Source organism: Eucalyptus grandis, chromosome 6, assembly GCF_016545825.1.
Source record: "Eucalyptus grandis isolate ANBG69807.140 chromosome 6, ASM1654582v1, whole genome shotgun sequence".
Classification (NCBI taxonomy): Eukaryota; Viridiplantae; Streptophyta; class Magnoliopsida; order Myrtales; family Myrtaceae; genus Eucalyptus; species Eucalyptus grandis.
Genome location: NC_052617.1, coordinates 39774146 through 39796346, shown reverse-complemented (window position 1 = coordinate 39796346; position 22201 = coordinate 39774146). Strand labels below are relative to the sequence as shown.

The window sequence follows — 22201 nt, the reverse complement described above, 5'->3', positions numbered from 1 at the left end:
GAAAAATGCATCAACTTGATTTGCACCGACTGACTTTGCAACAGTCAAAGGTATCAGCTACAGCAAATTTTGGGCGGTGGGTAGGTGGGGAAGGCATTTTCCCGTGCACATGAGAAGTATTTCTTGGGTGAGGTCACTTTACTCTTGTCTGTCTATAAAGATCATTTTCTGCAGAATATGAATAAACTTCTATTGAATTAGAGGCATCATTAGGGTTTGAATTCACAAAAAAATTACAGATACTAAACTTTTCGTGGATGGTGCATAATATTAAAGCTTTCTCTCTCTTTCTTTCTTTCATACTTGAGAACAAGTATTAACTAGCCAATCGAAACGAATTATCACGTGTGAAACATAGACGGTTTGGATGACTTGGTAAAACCAACTTATCAATATGATCTTACGACACCGATATGAAGCTCCTGTACATATCCTACGAGCTTGCCTTTACACTTTCTTAGTGGCTGCAAAAACGAGAATCCAATTCCTTCATTAGGACCTTGAGCACTACTCTTGTCTATGTAATACTTGCGTTATTCACCAAATCCTTGATCTTGAGACTTTCAACCCCCTTCTTTCTGAATGTTGTAAAAAGTATGGACACACCCCCTAAAAGTGATTCCTTGAGAAAGGGCTAGGAAATTGCCTCTCTCGGAGTTGATCTCTTGATGGAAGCATACATAAAAAACTCATGAGCAACACTAGCAGTACAAACCTTCTCTTTTGGTTGATTACACAAAATGAAACCTAAGAAAGATGGATGACTAATCTTGATATCAATGTCGAGCTTAGGAAAAGATTAGACTTCTGCTAAATATATCAAGACTGATTTGACTATGTTGCAAACTATTGTATCAAGCGTTGAATATGACCCACTTATTTAAATATCTACTTACAGTTTGTCATATCATTTAGTGAATAATTTTGTAAACCAATATCAGTATATCTAATATTGCGGTAAACTTTATGATGAGCTTAGCATGGCATTCTTTTTTTCATTTTTACTTTGTGACAAACGATTTGCCAAAACTTTCTTTTTAATGAAGCGCGAGTGCTGGTAGGTCCTCGTCAATTCAAACTCCTTTGAAGGCCACTTCTAATTTTCTTTTGAACAAACAAGCATACCGATCATTTCAATCAGCCTCAAACCAAAGCAATACTGTTCGTTTGTTAGAAGCGGGTATAGTAAGCCTAATGGGGTTCATCTTGGAATATCAGCCTGTTGAACCAAATTGGCCGGCTCGAACGGGCACATTACATGACCGGCTCAAATTCATTTTCGCAGATTCAGAACAGATTAAAGAACCAATTAATCGATGTTAAGTCAATGTGCTTCTCAGTTTAATTACTCATTCGTAATTGCAACTATGAGATAGATACACATAAACTTCCATTGATAAATCACGGAAACTACCTCTGCTAGATCTACTATTTCAATGATTTAGCATTTCATGTCATTTCTTTGTAGCTAAAATACCGAAATGGTGATCTGAATCTCATGGTGGCAACATTAGAGAGAAGAAATACCCATCTCAAGCAAGTATAATCTTTCGTACAGTAGTGCTTACCATAAAAAGACGAGGCACAGCGTTATTAAAATCAGCCATGGCTGACATTACATCTGGTACATTATATTCAACTCAGTGATTTCCATCTCGTTAATCTTGCCGCAGTGATACACACAAAAGGCACACCAACAACATCAGTTCTCATCCTCAAGAACCAAACCATGCAATATAACTAAAAGTGCATGTAGTACGTAACTGGCAATTATTACATGATAGAGCAAGCATTAACATTGTCGTCGCTGAACATGGAGATGATTCTCTCCTCTGGTGCGGCACTTGTGCTGCTTGGGAAGGCCTGGACGGTGTTGCGGACGTACCCAGCAGGTGCTCTCTTGTCATAGACTTTGTCGGCATAAGGGTAGTAAACCAGGTGCTGCGGGATGTAAGGCCAGAACTCGGCTACTTTGCCAGTTCTCTTGATCCTCTTCAACACCTTGTTCGGGTCGACGTAGCCGCTCACTTTCACTCGGCTTTGTTTCCGGTTCACCTCCACGGATTTTACACCTACGGGGTTTTGTAGAGACGTACATATTAATATAAATCTAGAGTTTTGTTTTGAAATGTGTCCCTATGGTCACCCAATGAAATGTCCAGTATCTATGCATATTAAAGTGCGTTGCGGAAATTGTGGACAACACTTTATTTGACCGATAAGTTAATTTGGAGGGGAAACATGGGTTTTTATGAACGACCTTGTTGATGTATTATTTCTAGCACTTGGCTGAACAATAAACAAAAGGCACTCTACTAATTACTTTATTATTCAACTCAAGTAAGAGCAGAGCTAAGCTCGAGGGAATCTTACTAAAAAGGAAACAGCATGTGAAGAATTACTCTGGAGCAAATATCTATACATCTCTCCCCGTTTACTTTTTTTATTCTCTCCTCAAAGTTCACTGACATTGCAAAAACATGTAGTATATCAAATGGATTCATTGCAAAATTTTAAAGAGGGATTAGTGCTCATGTTACAAAGCATTCTGTTTGGCTTATAGCCATCTTTGACTGACTTCTCAAGTCTTGGCATAATATGTAAGTGTTCATGCTATACAGCATGTATCTTTTCCCTTAATTCTTTGTTTTGGTTTCAGAGGGGGAGGAAGAGAGAGAGAGAGAGAGAGAGAGAGAGGACCTCTCATGGTGTTAACAGCATTCTTAACTCTTCTCTCACAGCCATCGCAGTCCATTTTAACCTTGATCTCCACTGTCTGAAAAACAAGTCAACAGCTTATGAAAAACTCCTACTTCTTGGGGAGCTGAAAAAATATCCATGTCGAGAGAGAGAGAGAGAGAGAGAGAGAGAGAGAGAGAGAGAGAGAGAGAGAGAGAGGGTCCTGCAGGCTCGAAAGAGCGAAAGGCCTTCACTTTCTTGTGTTGAAATAAAGCACAGAGAAAGAGAAAAGGAAGCACCAAAAAAGAGAAGGTTTCCGAAAAAAAATAAAGATGGAGAGAACCTGCATTGGTCTGCGTTTGCTTCTGGTGCTGGTCACAGTGCAAAAGTTCGATAGGTAATCAAGTGCCCCCATCTTCTTCCTCCTTCTGTTTCCCTTTACCACAAAGCTTTCTCCAAAAACTCTGAGACAGAGAGAGAGGCTCTAACTCATATTCCTATACGCTTTGAGAAATGGGTGTTTATATAGGTAGAGTATTTAGTATCTCTCTGTTGTTCTATGGGTGGGGTTATGTGGGAATGAACCAGCTGGGCTCTGAAAATTAAAGTGAGGTGAGGTTCAAAAGCATAATTTGAAAAAGAAGAGGAGGCCCACAAGCCCCCCAGGGCTTGTGCCCAGAAATAATGAGAGCCAATAGTGCTCTGTTTGGAGTTTTTATGGTCTCTTGTTTATTTTGAGCGTATAGGTTATTGGGAAAATGTTGTGTAAAGTCCTTGCATGGCTTGCTTTTTCATTAGCTTATATGATGGTTATTAGTTTGAACAAATCATTAGATGTACCAACTGTACTTAGATTCAATTCGCAAGACCCCATGGGAATACTTTATTTCGTACAGGCATTGTTTAGATCGTGCCAGGTCTGATTTACAATGTCACCAAGAAATCTATAGTGCTTAGCTTAGTAGCTGTTTCCTCATAGATCTTGAGGTCGAATTGGTTGTTCCTTTAATTTGAATGGAGAACATGGTTTGCAACTGCATTAGCGAACCAGATCAGACTAGTCTTTCGGAAATGGCATTATGACCAAATCTCTGTACTAGTTTACAACCTTTGTTTTTTTTTTTTTTTGGTAAAAAAGTTTGTAACCTTTGCTTCACATTATTTATCACGAAAATGCAGAATCAAGGTTAGAAAGTCATTGCAGGACAAGCGTCACAGAATCTGCATAATTTACACATCAATGATAATACTAAAGTTATGCACATCACACTATTATGTCAACATCCCCTAATATTTACTAGTTAATTCACAGAATTTACCACACTCGACATGACCACTAGAATATCAACAAGTGCAATAGGCAAGCTACAGTTCCTAACGAACTTAGATTGAGCTCACTGAGTCACCATCACTACTCTCACTGTCGCTGCCACTACTGCCACTACCGCTGTCACTGCCACTGTCGCTACTGCTCTCACTACCCTCACTGTCACTGCTACTGCTTGAAGTTGAAGACTGCTCCTGTCGTTCGCCTGCAACCTGGGCTCTGAGAGCTTCAGCCGCATTATAACCCAGATTGCCTTCATCATCACTAACATCTACATTGGCAATCTCATCATCATCTTCATCCTGATGTGGTACATTGATGTCGATGCTGCTGTGAATTTCTCTTCTGGAAAGATTTCCAGCATCTGTTGCTTCATGGTCATCGTCACTATCGATGATATCAAGATGTTCCTCTAGTTCATCATTAGTCAGTTCAGTCAATCCCCTCGGGGTGCTACAACTTGGAGGTAGCTTATCAGCAGTATTTTCATCTTCAGGTTTCACACCTGACAAGCAGATACGTACGTAGTTACCTCATATGCCAAAAATATAACGAAGTATTGGCAAAGTGAACAGACTCTGCCGTGATTGTATAATGTGAAAGTGTCTCAATTCGGATTTTCAAAATTACCTTTCTTTAAGCAGTTTTTTTGCTTATCTAGTCCACAAACCTATCATTTAATCAACCTATCAACACAATCCTGAGTATTCAAATAAGAAAACTGCTGAGAAAGCTATTGTTGCACCTAAGACCAACTGATTGCACCATTTCACAAAGCTATACAGTTTATGCTGAATAGCACTATAAGCACGGTCAGACAGAAGCTATAAATCATCAACCATCATCAAGATGTTGTGATTATTCATGAGCATGGCAATTTAAACATACCTACTGTCTCCGAATTGCCCATGTCAATTCTCTCCACTTCACCCTGTCGGAATACGAAAGAGTTCAGAATGTCAACATATGATGCCATCATCTGGTATTCAAAAAATACCGGTACAACTTTTACACTCGTAAGAAACTACACGACAGACCAACAGAAGATCCTAGTAATACTCTGTGCAGACCAACAGAAGATCCTAGTAATACTTTGTGCAGTCTAAGCTCACATAGAGAGTTCCCACTTGTTTGAGCAAAGCATTTCGCAGAGTTCCCAACAATGGCCAAGAAGGAATCTATTGGAATGAGCTATATCCAACATAGGATGATCTTTTCTTTAGATGGATGTATGATTAAACACACCTTCGTTCAACACACCTTCGTTGCTCTATTGAAAAAAACACCTCCTACGCATTGTATGAGTTACAAAACCCTGATTTTAGAGCCTCAAGAAACACACACAAAAAAAAGAAAAAAAAAGAAGAAGGAAAACTCACCACATCCTGAGCCTCGCCCTTGCGGCAATTCTGAAGGTTTTCTGCTTTACCATCTAATGGAGAGTTAGATTCAACAGCTGGACCAACTGCCACTGCAGCTGCAGACTCACCGGGCACCCGCATGTGCCTCAGCCGCTTCACTGCCCGATGCAACCGCTCCAGACAGAAGGTCTCACCGTCGAAAAACAGAACCGCATCGTTGTCCTTGTAATCCTCGGCAACCCCATCGAAGACCACCTTAGGCTTCCCATGTTGGTTGTTCTGAAACTCCACAGAGACCCGGTTGTCCCTCTTCTTGCGAAGCAATCCAGGTTGGCTCTTATCGACGGAAGCTGGCTTAAATTCATCTGCACATCACGTACCATCCAAGTCAAACAACTAATCAAGCTAACAATAATACTATTGCACGGTCCCTGCATCCAAACAGCACTTGGGAGGTAGAGGATCTAACAACTTAAAACAGCCTTGCGGTAAACAGCTAGTTCTACTTCGATAAGGAGACCCCATCACTTGAAGACCAGAGAGCACGCAAGCTCGGTCTTTTCCGCCACTAGTTCAGTGTCTCAAAAGCGGAGAGTGGTAAACTCGTATTCTGCAACCGAATTACCCGTCGGCGAGTTCGGTTGGTTCCTCGTCCACTCGACATTCACCCAAACTACGCATCTCGTTGCTATTTCAGTGTGCTATTCCACCAGAACAGACAGACCCAGGGGAAAAAACACATACTGCATTCGCTTTTCTTCCCATGGAAACACGAAAAATTTACAGAAAGCACGAGGAAAATTCGGAGAATTCGAAGCTATACATACATCGTAAAGTGCAGAACTTGGAAGACGGGTGGGGGTGTCCGAAGGAAGGGCCGAGGCTGATGTCGTACCATCTGTCCGGCAGGGGAGCGATGCTCGGTTCGTCCTCTTTGCTCACGCTGGCGACGCTTTTCGCCATGCTCGCATCGACGGAATCGGAAAGCCCCAAATTCTAGGGTTCATGGGGGCGCCGGAAGTTAACGTGAAATTGACATTTCGGTTGAATCTTCGAATGTGGGGGAGCGCGCAGGGGCATTGTCGTCCTTCCGGTCGCTACTCTCACCTAACGGTGGTTAACGGTAATAATCGCCTGGGCCTGACTGGGCCGTAGAAAAGAGGCAGCGAGGCCCACTCTAGAGGGAGCTTGACTAATCGCAGTTAGCCCTTCATTACTTCAGAATGTTTTTGGGTTAATACGATGGAAAAAGCCAACGATCTGTAACAAGTTAACTTTCCTAATTTTCGTTAAATTTTACTATCAAAATGCTATATTAGATGATATGTGGAAGTTGAGAGTGTATACTAATTTGAGGTTTTACCTTTTATTTGTCATAAATGTATTAATTTATAATTTTTTGTGATATTAATTTAATTTAAAGAAAAATTAATGAAAGATCAATTTTTGTGGTTAAAAAATTAGTTAGGCTTAAATTTATCATAACTGCATGAGTATGATTTTATTGTGATAAAATAAAATTAATTTTGAGTAAATTTATTATAAATATATCAATTTCAAAAATTTTATGGTATTAATCAAACGTTTTTCGCAAATCATGTATTATAATCGTCGGCCAAACGGTCAACGTTGGACCTCCTGTCCTCAGTGCTGCGAACCGAGTGATGCGAGCCTCCTCCGTCCGTCGAGGGGACAGCAGAAGAAGATGATGGCTCTCGCTTTCTCCCGTCCGCTCGGCCACCCGCCGTCACTGCCTCCGTTGCGAAGCTCGGCGTCATCGGCTCGGCCCCGCGGACGGCTCGAGGCGCGGACCGGCGCTTCCCCAAGGCCCTTCGCCGTCCGGTGTTGCGCTTCTTCCGGTTCCGGCAAGAACCACCTGAGGACGTGCAAGAATTGCAAGACCCAGTTCGACCCTTCCCTCAACCACCCCCGTGCCTGTCGCTTTCACACCGCCCACTTCGGAGGTCGATTGCTCGCTCCCATTTCTTGCGCTCTTTTCTTGTTTTGGTCGACTCTTTTGGCGGAGTTTGGGAATTATGGTCGCGGAATTGCACGGGTCAAGGATGTAGCTGTAGCTAGCCGTGTGGGGGTGAAATGGCCCAGTTCCACTTGATTTTATTGGCTCCTTCCTCAAACCCTCTTTTCTGGGCATGACTTAGGTCAGTTGCTTGTGCTAGGCCAGAGATTAATGCAAGAAGTTCATGCTGCTAGAATGCACATCCAATTAGATAATGGGTATTAGCTGATCCTGTCAGTATCAGCTGAACTCTAGAAATGAATTGATGGCGAATTGCAATTACATGGATAGAGTGAACCGAGTCGAAAAAACCTGTGATGGAACTGCCAAGCAGGGCAAGATCGGTTGTTTATCAAGTGAGGACTCGAAAATGATTCTGATGCCGTGATACCCAGCTGTCTGTTCCAAGGTAGAGAAAATTGATTAATGTTGATCAAGCGTATAGCTTCATAGATCACTGATGGTCCTCACTTGGGTCAAGGTACTTTCACACTAGGCACACCTACACATTTTGGATTATTAGCTTCTGATTTCTGGTAGCTTAAATGTTCGATCAGCTTCGTGGATAAAAATACGCTGTGCAGGCCTTATCAAATGGACATTGCAAACTGTAAATTATGTCAGAAGTGCACTATCTCAATTCTCTGTGAAATGTGAATGAGAAAATCGAACCTTTTGACACAAATTGTTAATATGAACTTCCTGTTTTTCTTTTTGCTTTAATGGATTTACAAATGTTGAAATTATAAGCACCTTTTGTATCTGGTCCTGCTTTATTGATTGTTCTCTCTTCAATAAGCTTTCTAAGCATGACCAATGAAACACATTAAGTAGGCGCACTGTAGTTGCATACATATCAGTCTGGCAATTGCTGGAAGTGGTGGTCAACTTAACCAAGATTTCCTTAATAGCAGAAAGTTCAGTGGAAACTCTTTTGTATTATTAACTCAGCTACTATCAAGTATTTCTTATTACTGGAAATTCCTTCCAATTAGATGCTGTCTGTGCGACGAAATGGAAATAAGTGCATCAGATTGCAGCGATTGTCGCTCGAGTTGGATGATTACCAACTGGCATTCAATAAACCATGCATTGTGCTAAACAGTTGCATGATAATCTCAGTTATGTATGAAACCAGAATGGATATTTTGGTTTTCAGCTCATGCCCAACTTTAGAAATCTGGTTATGGAGAATACAGCGTGTGTTCCTCATGATTGCCGAGACTCTGTTTTTGATTAATTTAAGCCAGCAATTTCGGTTTATGTTGTCATTAATCTCATGTGCCTTTTCACATGAGTGGTGATCCAACATGTAATATTTTGTGTTGTTCATTTCTTCAGGGGAAACAAAAAGGAAGTTTGAGAGTGTGTACAGTGGAGGAACCATGGATACACCAGACGCAGGCAAAGTTTTTCAATATTGGCACTGCTGTGGGTCTGAAGATCCCTTTGACCCTGGGTGCACCGCTGCTCCTCATACCTCATATGATGACTAGTACACCTCTTTCATTTATTTTGTTCAATTGATTCTCGTTGGATATGCACCTACAGCCAAATCCTTTCTTTAGCGAATCGGGATTAAATGTACAATTTGATGGTGAAATCATTTGCCTTTCTTACTTTAGCTGTAACCCTTATACTGATCGATGTCAAAACAATCAGTTCTTCTGTTCTCTTGGGACCACTCTTGATCATTCATCCATCTTGAGGAAATCTCGTCATATTTTGTTTAGTGAGAGAATATTCTTTCAGCTCAAGCTGCCTTCTTGATGCATATTCTGCAGCAAAACAGTGCGTATTTCATAACTGATTCATGTCAATTGTCTTGCCCCTCTTTGCTCGTTCTTTTGTATTTTGTCTTATCAGTAGAATATAGTCTATTAGTCCGTAACCACCATAATTTCTACTGTAGACATAATTCAACTGCAGATATGTACGAAGGAAGTCATTTTAGGTCCTCTTTCATAACTCAGTGAAATCCTATTTAGCAACTGTTGGCGCCCTAATAAAACCGACTTTGATGCTAATTAATAGAACATGTCAGGTGTCAATGGAAAAAGTAAACAATATATCAGCCAGCATGTGATCTGGTATAGACTATGAATGCGGTCAAAAGTCAAGCACAAACATTGATTGTGAAGCCAATAGAATTAAGTCGACAAGGCGGGAAGAGTTTTCATCCATCGACTAATAGCCAAGTCAATTTTAGGCAATTCATGTCGGTTGAGTCATGGAAAACTTAACATGTGACTGCAAAGATGAAAACAGCCGGAACGGTTACTAATGTGTCGACTGTCAGTTGCAATCAAGTAATTATCACGATTGAGTCTATTAAATGTAATAGTCAAAACCTTGAGGTTAACCATTATATATGGAGCTGGAATTTGATTTCAATGAACCGGAATGATTAGTGGGAGAGGCTAATCCTTCATGAACTATAAAAGGAGCACAACTGAAGTGGAAATAGCATGCACAAACAGTTGAAGAGCAAGATCTACTTCTGTCAATGCACTTTCTTTCGTTAGCAATTTATTACCAATCATTTCCTAGTAATTTATTCCGGAAGATTCTAGTTGTTTATTTCCATTTGTCAACCGAACACTTGCTCCTATTCTTAAAATCCAATCAAGTTGCTATTGCAATTCTGACTCGAATCGCTTGTCAATACTAAGTACAAGGATTGCAATTCACTGAACCGGGGTACCGAACTATCGGTTTAGTGACAATGCCATAAGGCATATCAACTCAATAGTAGGTCTTTCACCCATCCTCACTCACTTTAGACATGTGAGGCTATTATACTTGTCTACCCCCAGGACTTTCGTTTTGGCATGGTGTCTATTTTCACCATTATGAGGTCCTCTAATTCCATGTTTATCTTTGTGTTCTCCACAAAAAGGGAATATGAGGTGACATTGTGGGGTCTCCAACCCCAAGACAATTCTCCCTCCCATTTCTTCCCCTTAAGCTCTTTAAGGACCTACTTAGGTCTAACGGGAGAACTGTCCTAGGGTGGGAAATCCTGCAATGTTACTCTCATATTCCCTCTTTGTGATAGACAGAGATTTAGGGGGCCTCACGATGGTGAAGGTAAACATCATGTCAGGATGAAAATCTTAGCTACCGCCAGGTAGGCAGGTACAGTAGTCTTGTGTCTAGGCTGAATGAGGGTGGGTGAACATCATGCCGTGAGGCACTGTTGCTGAACCCCTCGGTTCAATGAAAGTGCCTTACGACATGTCAGCCCTAGTTCAATAACAATGTCTTATGGCATGTCAACTCAGTAGTGGGTCTTTCATCTACCCTCACTCAGCCCAGGGATGGGAAACTACTATACTTACCTATCCAACGGTAGTTAGGATTTTCGTTTTAACGTGATATCTACATTCACCACTATGAGACCCCTTAATTTCTTATTTATCTTTTTCTTTTCAATATAGAGGGAATACATGGGTAACATTACAGGTCTCTCACCTCAGGGCTGTTCTTCCACTTGTTTTTTCCCCTTGAGCCTTTTAAGGACTTGCTCAAGTCCTATAATGTTTGGCAGGATTGTTGATCGATCGAATCGCAATAATTTTCACAGCATAGGTTGAAAGACCTGTATGTAGTCAGTGATTTAGCAAAACAATAACTCAATGAACTGCCAAACTGAAGTACTCAGTAGTGCTAAACTAATTCGGCATTTTATAAGAAGGTAGAAATAAATATCAGTCAAATGATGAAGTCCTGTGCATAATAAGACATCTCAAGTCACTTCATTATGTAGGTACAATCACGATTATTGCTGCATACAGTGCATATCATCTAATATATTAATCACATCTAAAGCAGAAAACATAATCATCGTGAAAGAACCGAATGATTGCAATGAACTTCTCACCCTAGTCAAAACATGCATTTCAACCACTAAACTTGAGGAACAAGGCATTCAATACGTTAACAACCCCAATAGTTCAACAATTGAGATGCACTTGAAACTGAAATGGGTCTCACCTTAAGGCACATACCCAATAAGGAAAATTGAAAACCAATGTCGGAATTTTAATTCTTGACCTAATGCTTTGTTGTCATGTTAAATATATCATTTTCTTTAAGTCACTAGGAAACGGTTGACATCATACTCATTGTATATTACTTGACCTTAGGTATTGTATATAACTTGACATTATTGCTGATGCCTTTAAATTATCTATTAAGGAATCTGCAGTTTTTTATATGTTTTGTCCATAGTCAACTCTATGGACGTGGCGGGGGAGAAACTAAGGAAATGGCCCAATCGTACTCATTGCATATTACTTGACATTACGTGTTGTATATAACTTGACATTATTGCTGATGCCTTGAGATTATCTATTAAGGAATCTGCAGTTTTTTATATGTTTTGTCCACAGTCAACTCTATGACGAGGCGGGGAAGAAACTATGGAAATGGCCCAATCATTAATCAAAAAATACTTTAGATCGCCGACCATTGCCGTCATTCAGATTCCCCAAGCCCCCATTCATTGCATCGTATTGGCAAGTGACACGTCTGACATTAAACAGTTTCAGATCTGCATCTGTTTCAGCACCAACGCCAACGCGCAAAGGACACGTGTCCAAACCCGAGACTTGGTCCCTAACTTCCTGGTCCAGCGTCTCAATATTAGGAAATTCCATCTATAAATACAGAACCAAGCCTCTGTTTCATCCATCAGCACATCCTCACGAAACTCAACTCGACTCTTGACTCTACTCAAGATCTTACAATGGAATCGATTTCTGTCTGTTGTTCTTCAACATTCCTTCCCTCGAATTTCACTGCCAGTCGATCCCGTCGTGGCCTGAGCATTGGTCCATTCGCGACTCGAAGAAGGAAGCAGGACGCCATGGTTTTTGCTGCGAAACACGACGGCTACGAGGGGGGTTGCAGTGGGCGGCTCGCCGATGAGGGCATGATAATCCTGAGGAAGCGGATTCACGAGATGAAGATGATCGAGCGCAACTATGAGCCCCCGCAGGATTGGATGGAGTGGGAGAAGAAATACTACACTTGCTACGACGAGTACGTGTGCAAATTTGTTGGGGTGTTGCAGTCTCATTTGATGAACACAAGGCCGAGCATGGCTCTCGGGATGCTGGCTTTCATGATGATGAGCATCCCGGTTTCATCGGGAGTGATCTTGTCGAGAGCAGTCGAAGGAGCCATCGGGACATTGTCAGGCGTTCATTTGAATTGAAATGTAAATAGAACAGATTAGATGCCGAGTGAAGTGATAGTTAAAAACCTTTTGCTTTTCTACACTTCATTCTTGGAGCAAAACTTCCTTGTCTACTTGAATTTTTAACAAGTGAGGAAATTCTTTTGATTTTCTTGAACGAACCTTGATGCGCCAATTCGAACATTGATTGTCTTGCATTAGTAATAAGCATGTCGATTTCTCTAGTCGAACGAAGAGATTGCATGTCCGCTCTGTTTAAAATTAACAAAAATGTGATTCTCTATCGGCTCAGCCTCCAGCATCAACCAAGCTTGCTGCTCCTGAGTCCCGATACGCCTGCATTGAGCCCGTCTCTGACTTGTATCATATCTGATCACAAGCGCTTCAGGAAGATGAAAGTCTCGGCCTTCCGACTATAAGAAGGTTTAGCAAATATAGACGATTCCATGACCTTCTTCCGGAAGTGTTCGAACACGGGGTGAACGATTTCACTCCCGAAGTGTGCCTTGATGAGCCCCTCCCAGCCGGCTCTGATGTGCATCACGGTCGCATTGGCCATCACTTCAGATGCCCCTAGGCGGCAGACGAACCAGCGGATTCATCCTCTCGATGTTGAAATGCCCATTTCGCTTCACCAGGGCCTCCATCTCCGCCAAAGTCGGATGGTAAAGGGGCAAGTTGAATGAGTGGATTTTCTCTTCAGAGAGCAGTCCCTTCAGGATTAAAGCACAAAATCAAGGATATAATTGATCATTTGATATAGCTTCTTTTACATTTGATTGCATCTTTCTCTCTTCAAACTGTTGACATCGCCATACAACAATTTAAAACATTTTATGACCCTAGAAGCTCTCACGTTTTGAACCAGGATACTTTTCATATATAAGCATCCTCAAATCAAGTCAAATGAATGCAACAATGCAAGCGTGACTGGATTTTAACTCGTGCGAAAGAAATTATAGCTCTCTGTAGTAAAATGACCACGTTTGTGAATTTTATCTAGACAGCCCCAAATTATGCTGTTGCCTCATGAGAAGTAAATCTCAGTGTTGCATAGACTTACCAAGCTCACGAGATCCATGAGAGCAGATTCCAGAAGCTGCACTAGCAAGTCGACAATGGATTTCGAGCAAGGCGGTGTGCTTGGAATGAGAATGGCCATTAGTCCTCCAGCCCCAAGCTCTGCAGCTCTAGCATTCGAGAAAATCTCCTTGTCATTCACAAATTGCTCGTGGTAAGCCTCCACGACGTCTTGTGGCGTGTCTGCTGTGTGAATCCTCCCCTTGTTCCAAGTGGAAGATCTTTCTTTCTGTTACTTGTGGCGGCACTCTCAATAGCCACTGAAGGGCATAAGATGAATGGATGAATTGAAGAGAAGCCTTTGGGGATAAGCGACCATGAAAAGAGCCTGTCACAACGGAAACATGGTAAGTTTTTTCCATGGGAAGGGACTTGAATAGCATGTTGAAGTCGTTGGTGACTTGGTCCTTGAGGAATGCTTGGAACTCGAGGTTCTTCAAATCAAGGCCCTGACATTGGTACTTGAGCTTAATAGATTCTGTAACTCTTTCCACGACAAAGCACGTTTTTGGACCAACGGAACATCCCGAGTCCACGATCCTGAATATTGACGAAGATGAGAGTAACAATTCCACATCGAGCTTCTCAGTGATCGCCTCAACAATCATTTTCACGGCAACATCTATGCCTCTCCTCTGCAAACAAGACATGCAATTTAGACTAATTATGAAGGAAACAGAACATACAGGTTAGACTAATTATGTCAATCGAGGCATCATAGAAAGTGGGTCTTCTCGAACTTACCTGCATGCAAGAATTGTGAAGGTAACTGTAGACGCCGTCGCCATCATTCATGGGGAAGGACTCGACACTGGTCATCTCCTTCTTCTGTGGAGGTGTCTCTGCACGAATTGCCTCAATTTCTGTCAACAAAGGCACACAAAATGACTCATCTGGAGTTTGTATAAATGGGAGGAGATTGTCAAGTCAGTCGGACCGCATATGTCCAATTTGAGTAGACTGTCGACGTTGGATTCTAGAGAGAAAGATGGAACTTAGGAAGATCGAGTGCAAAAGCACGGCATGCTCGATGAAGCGAAGGTCTCTCATGGCCGCAAGAGGGATAGCTAGTTCAAACGGAAGGCTCCAAAACAATCAGTAAGCGTGAAAGTAAAACAGTGTGATGTTTTGTCTGGATGATCTCAGGAAGCATCCGAAAAGGTGCCAGCTTTACTTAATTGTGGCTCCTGGTTCTTTGTTTCTGTCTGCTTGACTCAAGAGCATCAACGGGACTTTTGCATTGAAGTCAAACACAAAGTCCATTCTAATTTCATTACAAAAGACAAAGGATACCGAACTTTTGATTGCATACGGCATTGAAACTGATACCGAAGAGACTGTTCATTTCTGGTAGTACGATCTGAGCAATGTCTCGAATTAGCTTTCGCACAATAAGACAATTTTTACCTCTCTGGACCCATCAAAAGCATATTACCCGCACCTGGACGGGACCATGGGATTCACGATGATTAACTTCCTTAGACTTGATCCCAAGAGCTTGCCTATCGAATAGTAATTGAACCAACCGAATCTACGTGGGATTCCTATGTTGTTGTGTTGACCATTAATTCGATAACCTTGCTATTTGTAGCATTGATCTACAATCGTCTTCCCATCGCTATCGGACGCCTGAGCGAATCAACTCCCATTTCGGGATTATTTTAATTTTTTGGCTGTTCTGGTCAGCCAAGAGAAAACCAAAAAGATCGATAGGTGATAGACTCGCATCTAGGGGCCCTTAAACATCTAAAATCTCATGGGCTGAGTAGCATATGTATTGGGCCGGGCTCGCATTTATCCAGTGCAACGAATCGTACAATGTCATCTTCCTAAGTCATCCTATTGCTGATACTAAAAGCATCCTCAAACTGCAACTCCAATCTTCATTTATTGCGAAAGAGGTCCTTGATAGGTGAGAGAGCGAGTGTGCATCTCTGAAATTCACATATTCTTATCCCCTGCATGTTCCTGAAAAGCGTCTGTATTATTACTTCTCAAGACATCTTTTGTACACTAGGTTATCTGGGTTTGCTAGGCCATCATCGACCTGCCGCAGATTGGCATCGAGAGTTCTCTTGGTCTCTCCAGAATGTGGAGGGTTCTCGCATCAAAGTTAAATTGATCAAGTTAGCACGGAAAGCTTCCATATATAATATCTGGAGAGTGAAATATAAGAGTTGTCCAGGACAAAATTTCTCATCCTAGACGAGCTGTGGCTGAAATTTCGATTTGCTGCTGTAGTTGCAATTGAAACTTTGCTTCAGAATGGGGAAAGAACTCTTCCAGCTGAAGTGCAAACTCTGTGTGGGAACCAGAGAATTGATGGGAGTCATATTACTTGAAACTGTCGGTCTTGGAGCATATCTGAGAATTTGAATACGTTTACTATTGCGTAGTCTTGCGGTGAAACTCTTGAGAAGTTGAACTTGACATTCGATGAGTTGAATGTGGAAGGTGCTCGGGGAATGCTTGTTGGGATAGCTCGGTATTGTTGGTATTGTTAACGTCAGTACTCTTGCTTGTGTATGAAGCCTAACGTATGGAAGCGCGAACTCCTTATTAGGGAAAAAATCCAGAAAAAAAAGTTCAAATGGAAGTAACATCATCCTACGCCTAATATAATCGGCAATTAACATCTCAAAACGCACAGTGAGGCATGAGTAGTTCGCGGGTCGATCTACCCCGAGAGCTCGGGTCACTAAAAGCTAGTGAGTTGTCTGCAGTTGCAACTCCTGACAAGGATGTCAAAACGACACCCGATCATCTACAGCTACTCATCTACTCTCTCAAGGACAGTACCGGAGACGTCCTTCACATATAATAAGTTTACTGATCCGAGAAGTTAGGTGGGGATACAATTCGACCACAGCTCCGAAACAGGAAATTAATGCACCTCTTTTGATAGTTGTACTCCGGAGGAGTACGGATCGAATAGATCATCCGACGGAATAATTTCTGGTGGGAGGGAGGGTGATTCTCAGTTCGCGGTGCTGGCTTCTGAGAAATTCATTGAGCTTTGACTCTGATTGTAGAACAACTTGTTAGAATAATGAATAAAGTAGATAATAAGGTCAAGGAGAATGTGGGTATGAAACCATGATAGGTTGACAGTGGAAAAGTATTGAATGATGAGCTGCATTTCAGCGTGGCAAAGTAACCGACACCGTCACCCAGCTCACGCCCTTCTTCAAGTTAACATTATAATAACATAAAAAAATGGATATATATCTTCAAGTAAAGCCGACCACGAACCGGAGGTCAACTTATTGCCCTCACATGCAGTGCACGCATAGTGCTTGTGCAAGAAACGAGACTCCAGCAATTCTTTGGGGGGTTGGTATTGAAAGCAAGCAAGCAACCACCGATGAGGCTTGCACAATTTCGTTTGCCTTGTTTCTAGGAGGTGAAAGTCAAACATTTAGGCGACAAAAAGGGAATGAATAGAGAGATTTTGGATATCGTCGAGTAGCTCAGAAGAATGAGGCGAAGGGTTTGGCCCAGATCGGTAGTTTAGTACACATCTATGTTAGGAGGAAGCATGTATTGATAGTAATCATAACTCTAAGAGTTCGTTCTATGTACCCTAATGAAGTCTAGAAGCAATACATATCAGCTGTAATTAAGCTCCGATGAAGCAAAATCGACTTGCGCATGAGAAATGGAAAGGACATGGTAACCAGCAGAGATTGTGTTCCAATCCATATTTAGCAAAATCTAAGTTCGACTAACATTTTCCATGGAGAAGGATAAGGCGTCTACGTAGGATTGAAGTAGTTTCCCAGAAAGGGGGCGTTCTAGTTTTGATATTTTCTTGCTTAGAGAGAAAGAACAAAGTCTTCTCAGATGTGCATCATCCCCAGGTCAAATCTCAGCTGTCACAAAACTAAAGAAGTGGATGAGGATGTAAAGAAGCGGCAAGGTGCTTTGCACCTTTTTTAATGAACAGAAAAATTACCTTGTATGCTCATTAAAATATTGTAAAGAACTCGTGAATCAGATAAGAAATAAGTTGAAAGTTTGAATAAGTACTCCAAACTTTAAAATGTAGTTGGACTTGTCGATATGATCAATCATACATTATTATCCCATATTATACACAACATTCCATCTTTTGAACCATACGTAGCCTCGTTGTACATTTGTGATGGTGTTGTCGGCTTATGTTAATGTTCGAAAGATTGAATACCCATGAGCCAAATGAGTATTTTAATTATTATATATAGATTACCACCCTTATTAACTACACTTAGCAGGAATATGTTTCTTTTTTTTTTTAATGCACTATCGTAAAGTTCTCTTTATAGTTATCTAACATGTGCTTCACGGACACTCATTGAACATGCCTAATATAGTGTTAAATGCGTCATTGTTATACAGTTTTCAATGCACTAACTGTTCTTATGATATTTTCGAATCTTTTATCTACTCTAGTCAATCACTATGTGCGAAATTCAATATTTTTTTACTAAGCCATTGAGTACTTTTTCCATAATGAGGCGACAACTCCCCAACCGCATTATCTAGGTTTATCAATGCTCGCTCCACTATGTCAAATTTAAACTTCCACAAATTCCTCATCATTCATCTTAGCGACCGAGCAACTCCCTGAAGTCCCCCCTTGTTTAGTGGACGGCTGGCCCATTTTTAGACCACTAACCATGTCATCAAATCATTCCAAAAGGCAGTTTCTACATGCTTTCCTCATTATGAAAAAACATTTACACGCAAAAAAAAAAAAATTTACTCTTAATAAAAACTTTTCGAGGAAGATAAAGATATGCCGAGAGAATGATATAAATTACTTATATAAACTTTTCGAGGTGATAAGATAACATAATCTATATGGTATTTATATGCATAATCATAAAAGATATGGAGAATATATAAAGAATTTTTGGGGATATATCCCTCGACGGAGCACGCAGACATTTGTTACCATATGTCCGATATTCCCCGTGTGGACGAAATTTCCGAACTCGATTAGTCCTCGAACGTGTCATGTGAACGCGGTCGTTTCTGTGGAGAACGAGTCCCCAAGGCCCCACGTCGAGAATCCGGGAGGAGCACCACCGCGATTTCTGACTGGACCAACCATCCATCCACGAACCGCCCCGTGAATCCTGGGCGGTCCCATCAGGCCCCGTGCCAGGCAGGTTGTCAGGAACAAACCAAAAATAAAAAAACAAAAATTCCGAGTAAACAGCTGCGATTCCGTGTAATTCTCTGTTCCAATTTCGTGTCTTCGTACATATTATTTTTATATCAATTATTCAGGCCCCCGACGCGGATTTAAACCTGTAATGAACAACTGTCCCACTGCAGAATCTTCCGCTGCTGTTCAAAAGATCGGACCTTTTCCATAATTCCCCTCAACTCCCCCCTTCGTCAACATTGTCTTAACTCCTCGTATATATCTCTCCATCACTGAGACCTCTCACTTTCAGGACAAGGTCTCTCTCTCTCTCTCTCTCTCTTCTTTCTTTCTAGATAAAGTCCGTCGTCTCTCCTCCATTCACGCCTTAAAACCCACATCACGATTCTCCCGATCTTTGTCCCTGTTCTCCTCTTCATCCCTTATAATTCCTGAGCGCTTGGCAGTTGGCACGAGTCCTTTCGTCGCCGGAAGAAGCCGTGCTGCATTTGGCAGCTGTTCATGCGATGGGGAACTACGCGTCCTGCGCCCTATCTGGCCCCGCCGGGCGGCAGTCGAGGGCCGCCAAGGTGATCTTCCCAGGCGGCGAGGTCCAGCAGTTCCACGCGCCCACCAAGGCCGCGGAGCTCATGCTCGAGACCCCGAGCTACTTCCTCGTCAACACGCGGTCCCTCCGCGCCGGGCGGCGGTTCTCGGCTCTCAACGCGGACGAGGACCTCGAGATGGCGAACGTCTACGTCATGTTCCCGATGCGGCGGCTCAACTCCTTCGTGACCGCGGCCGACATGGGCGCGCTGTTCCTCGCCGCGAGCTCCGCCGCCAAGAAAGGCGGGGCCTCCGGGGGGAGCCGGGTGGGGGCCCTGCCGGAGGCGGGCGAGAAGCGGGAGGCCGAGGCCGAGGCCGCCGCAGCCGCCGCCGTGCCGAAGCTGAACCTGGAGGAGATCGAAGGGTTCTCGACGCAGGAGTTCATGCATAGACTCTCCATGTCGAAGTCAAAGAAGCCTTTGCTGGAGACCATAACCGAAGACTGAGAGCCGAGGTAGTTGGTAGCCGCGGCATGATTGGGGCGTGTAGAAGTCTCTCTCTGATCCCGTCAAATTAGCTTAGACGTGTAAGAAAAATGGAAAGAAAATGTTTGTATTTTTGTTGAAAGGATCCGTGTATAAAAAATTTCAATTTAAAGGTAATATCGCCCCCCTTTTTATCTCTTTTCCGTCCTGTGTTATTGCGAGATTGTGAGATGGGGAATGCTTTACAGGGAAAAGTCCAAAAGCAGACGATGAATTCTAAAATTTATTTAATCAAGTAATTTTGTCAGATATCATTGAAAGTTTATCGCTTTGTCTATGAATCTTACATTCAATATGATCATATATATATATAATATATATGCGTGTGTCTATATATGTATATATGTATGTATGGGAATGTCAAAGATATACATACATACATACATACATACATACATACATATGGTTAGTGAAAGGACTTCGACAATTCTTGTGTACACCAACAAAGGTGATTGATTCTAATACGATAGTACTCTCTTCCTGTGGGCGAATATAATGATAAAGTAAATTATAATTTCTTAAGTAATGTGATTCTTTAATCTTAGTCCCTCAAAAGAACATTTTGAATATAGTTTCATTTCAGGTGAAGAAAATGCCAAGCCCATATCTGTCCATTTATTTATTCAATGACAGTTCGATCATAATACAAAGGAACGAAACGCCAATAGGTGATGCATAAGAGAACTCCAACGCTAGAGATCAGTGAAAGAGTGTCAACGCTTTTCTTGGATTAATTTACTTTTTAGTCTTTTCTTCACGGTAATTCGATTAAAAAAACTTTGATCTAATGGTTCGAGTTTATTTATTTTACATAATTGTCTTTCTATCTCAGAAGAAAAGTATTTAGACTTCTAGTTCTCATCATCCAAGGAAATAGTAATAGTGCTCTTGTGAGAGCTTAATCTGTGTAAAATCGGAGATTTTTACCAGATCTTGGAAAGATATAATTAGGTCTGGGGCCAACGTCTTTAGTGCTAAAGCAACCACCTTTTTCTCTGTATCCAATATCCACATAGCCATTTTCATCTTTTCGATGTGATGCCCCTTTAGTAAGTTTCTGCTGCTTTATGCTCGGTGTTTCTTCAAATTCTTTTCCCTCCCTATTCATTGTCTTTCGGTGTCATTGCGAGCTGGTTTTTTTCGAAGTTTGGTCATGGAGATGTTTCATTCACTTGGAATTATGAGAGACTGAACTCTCTTCTGATTATCTTGCCCTATGATGTCTTATTAATGTAGTAAGTGAATGATAAAGGGAAAATTACAAAAAAGTTTTGAACTTATTGCACTTTTGCTAATTTAATTAGAAATCTTTTAATTATGCCAATTGAGTCATAAACATTTTTCACATTTTGTCAATTGAGTCCATTTGATCAAAAACTAGAATTCTCTCATTTGCTGCACATTCGTTATGTGATGGAAAAAATCAAAACAGCTTCCATAAAAAACTGATTTAAATACCACTTGATTGTCATAATAGAAGGTTTTAACTGTACAATGAGATTCGGGAGCCTACGCACTGGATGCAAAATGAAAAGAGCTTAAAATGGAATATGCTTAACATCCGAAATTCTAAATAGGGAAAAATTACATATAAACGTGGCAATTGATGTACTGTAATTGTAAATTGTTCGTACCTTTAGCTATATACATTACGAGTTTATCCTCTGCGGCCATTAAAGAGGCAATGCGATTGTTTATAGTATTTTGTATCGAAAACAGTGATGAAAGTAGATTGGGTTTAATCATATTTCCCCGTGTCGTGCTGACTTTAATAGGAGTTAAATGAGTTTTAATTTGTCAATTGTGAGACAGATTTGGGAACCCATTTAAAAACCCTTCGCAATTTGTGATGGCTTTGGGATTTACCTAATTTCTTGTGGAAGAATTTTAAGATAAAAAATATGAGCACTTGCCCCAGCGTCTATGAGGGCAATAACTGAAATGGGCTCCATGTTTGGAAGGAAAGATATAATGGGAATGTATGGTGTAGGAGCATGAGAGATCTTAAAAACTTTGGATGTTTGGTGTTTTTGGATCTTGGGGAAAGAAGTATAAAACTATTTTCTGGATCTAGATCATTCACCGGTCGGTGTCACTGGAATGTTTGAATGGCACATATAGTTTTGCTAGAGAGTTCATCATCTAAAGAGAAAATTGATTCAAGATCATCTCCTCAACGGTTTGCAACATACGCGTTCCTTTTTCTTGGCTTGGGGACATTTTTCTGGATGAAACATGTCTTTTGTTTTTTCTTGGGAATCCGAATCTCCTTTCACGAAGAAATCTTTATCTTCCTTTTCCTCATTTGGGAG

General features: G+C 41.4%; 6 protein-coding genes across 6 annotated transcripts; 3 read left to right on the top strand and 3 right to left on the bottom strand.

Annotated features, from left to right (window-relative positions):
• Window positions 1-1535: 1535 nt before the first annotated feature.
• On the bottom strand, window positions 1536-3210 carry LOC104449688 (heavy metal-associated isoprenylated plant protein 21). The gene is made up of 3 exons (XM_010063926.2): window positions 3023-3210; window positions 2701-2776; window positions 1536-2072 (listed from the first exon to the last, which is right to left on the bottom strand). The coding sequence occupies exons 1-3, from the start codon at window positions 3092-3094 to the stop codon at window positions 1774-1776; spliced, it is 447 nt and encodes a 148-aa protein (XP_010062228.1). The 5' UTR covers window positions 3095-3210; the 3' UTR covers window positions 1536-1773.
• A 650-nt stretch (window positions 3211-3860) lies between these two features.
• Window positions 3861-6426, bottom strand: LOC104449687 (suppressor protein SRP40). Its single transcript, XM_010063925.2, has 4 exons — window positions 6195-6426; window positions 5386-5732; window positions 4895-4937; window positions 3861-4511 (listed from the first exon to the last, which is right to left on the bottom strand). The coding sequence occupies exons 1-4, from the start codon at window positions 6328-6330 to the stop codon at window positions 4063-4065; spliced, it is 975 nt and encodes a 324-aa protein (XP_010062227.2). The 5' UTR covers window positions 6331-6426; the 3' UTR covers window positions 3861-4062.
• Window positions 6427-6986: 560 nt separating this feature from the next.
• LOC104449686 lies at window positions 6987-9141 on the top strand. Its single transcript, XM_010063924.3, has 2 exons — window positions 6987-7331; window positions 8726-9141. The coding sequence occupies exons 1-2, from the start codon at window positions 7073-7075 to the stop codon at window positions 8878-8880; spliced, it is 414 nt and encodes a 137-aa protein (XP_010062226.2). The 5' UTR covers window positions 6987-7072; the 3' UTR covers window positions 8881-9141.
• A 2954-nt stretch (window positions 9142-12095) lies between these two features.
• Window positions 12096-12744, top strand: LOC104449685. The gene has a single exon (XM_010063923.3). It carries the CDS (start codon window positions 12135-12137, stop codon window positions 12603-12605), a length of 471 nt encoding a protein of 156 aa, XP_010062225.2. The 5' UTR covers window positions 12096-12134; the 3' UTR covers window positions 12606-12744.
• Window positions 12745-12798: 54 nt separating this feature from the next.
• LOC104451987 (loganic acid O-methyltransferase-like) lies at window positions 12799-13988 on the bottom strand. Its single transcript, XM_039315034.1, has 2 exons — window positions 13651-13988; window positions 12799-13300 (listed from the first exon to the last, which is right to left on the bottom strand). Exons 1-2 carry the CDS (start codon window positions 13747-13749, stop codon window positions 13151-13153), a joined length of 249 nt encoding a protein of 82 aa, XP_039170968.1. The 5' UTR covers window positions 13750-13988; the 3' UTR covers window positions 12799-13150.
• Window positions 13989-19325: 5337 nt separating this feature from the next.
• On the top strand, window positions 19326-19850 carry LOC120294477. The gene has a single exon (XM_039314566.1). The coding sequence runs from the start codon at window positions 19326-19328 to the stop codon at window positions 19848-19850; it is 525 nt and encodes a 174-aa protein (XP_039170500.1).
• The last annotated feature ends 2351 nt before the right edge of the window (window positions 19851-22201 follow it).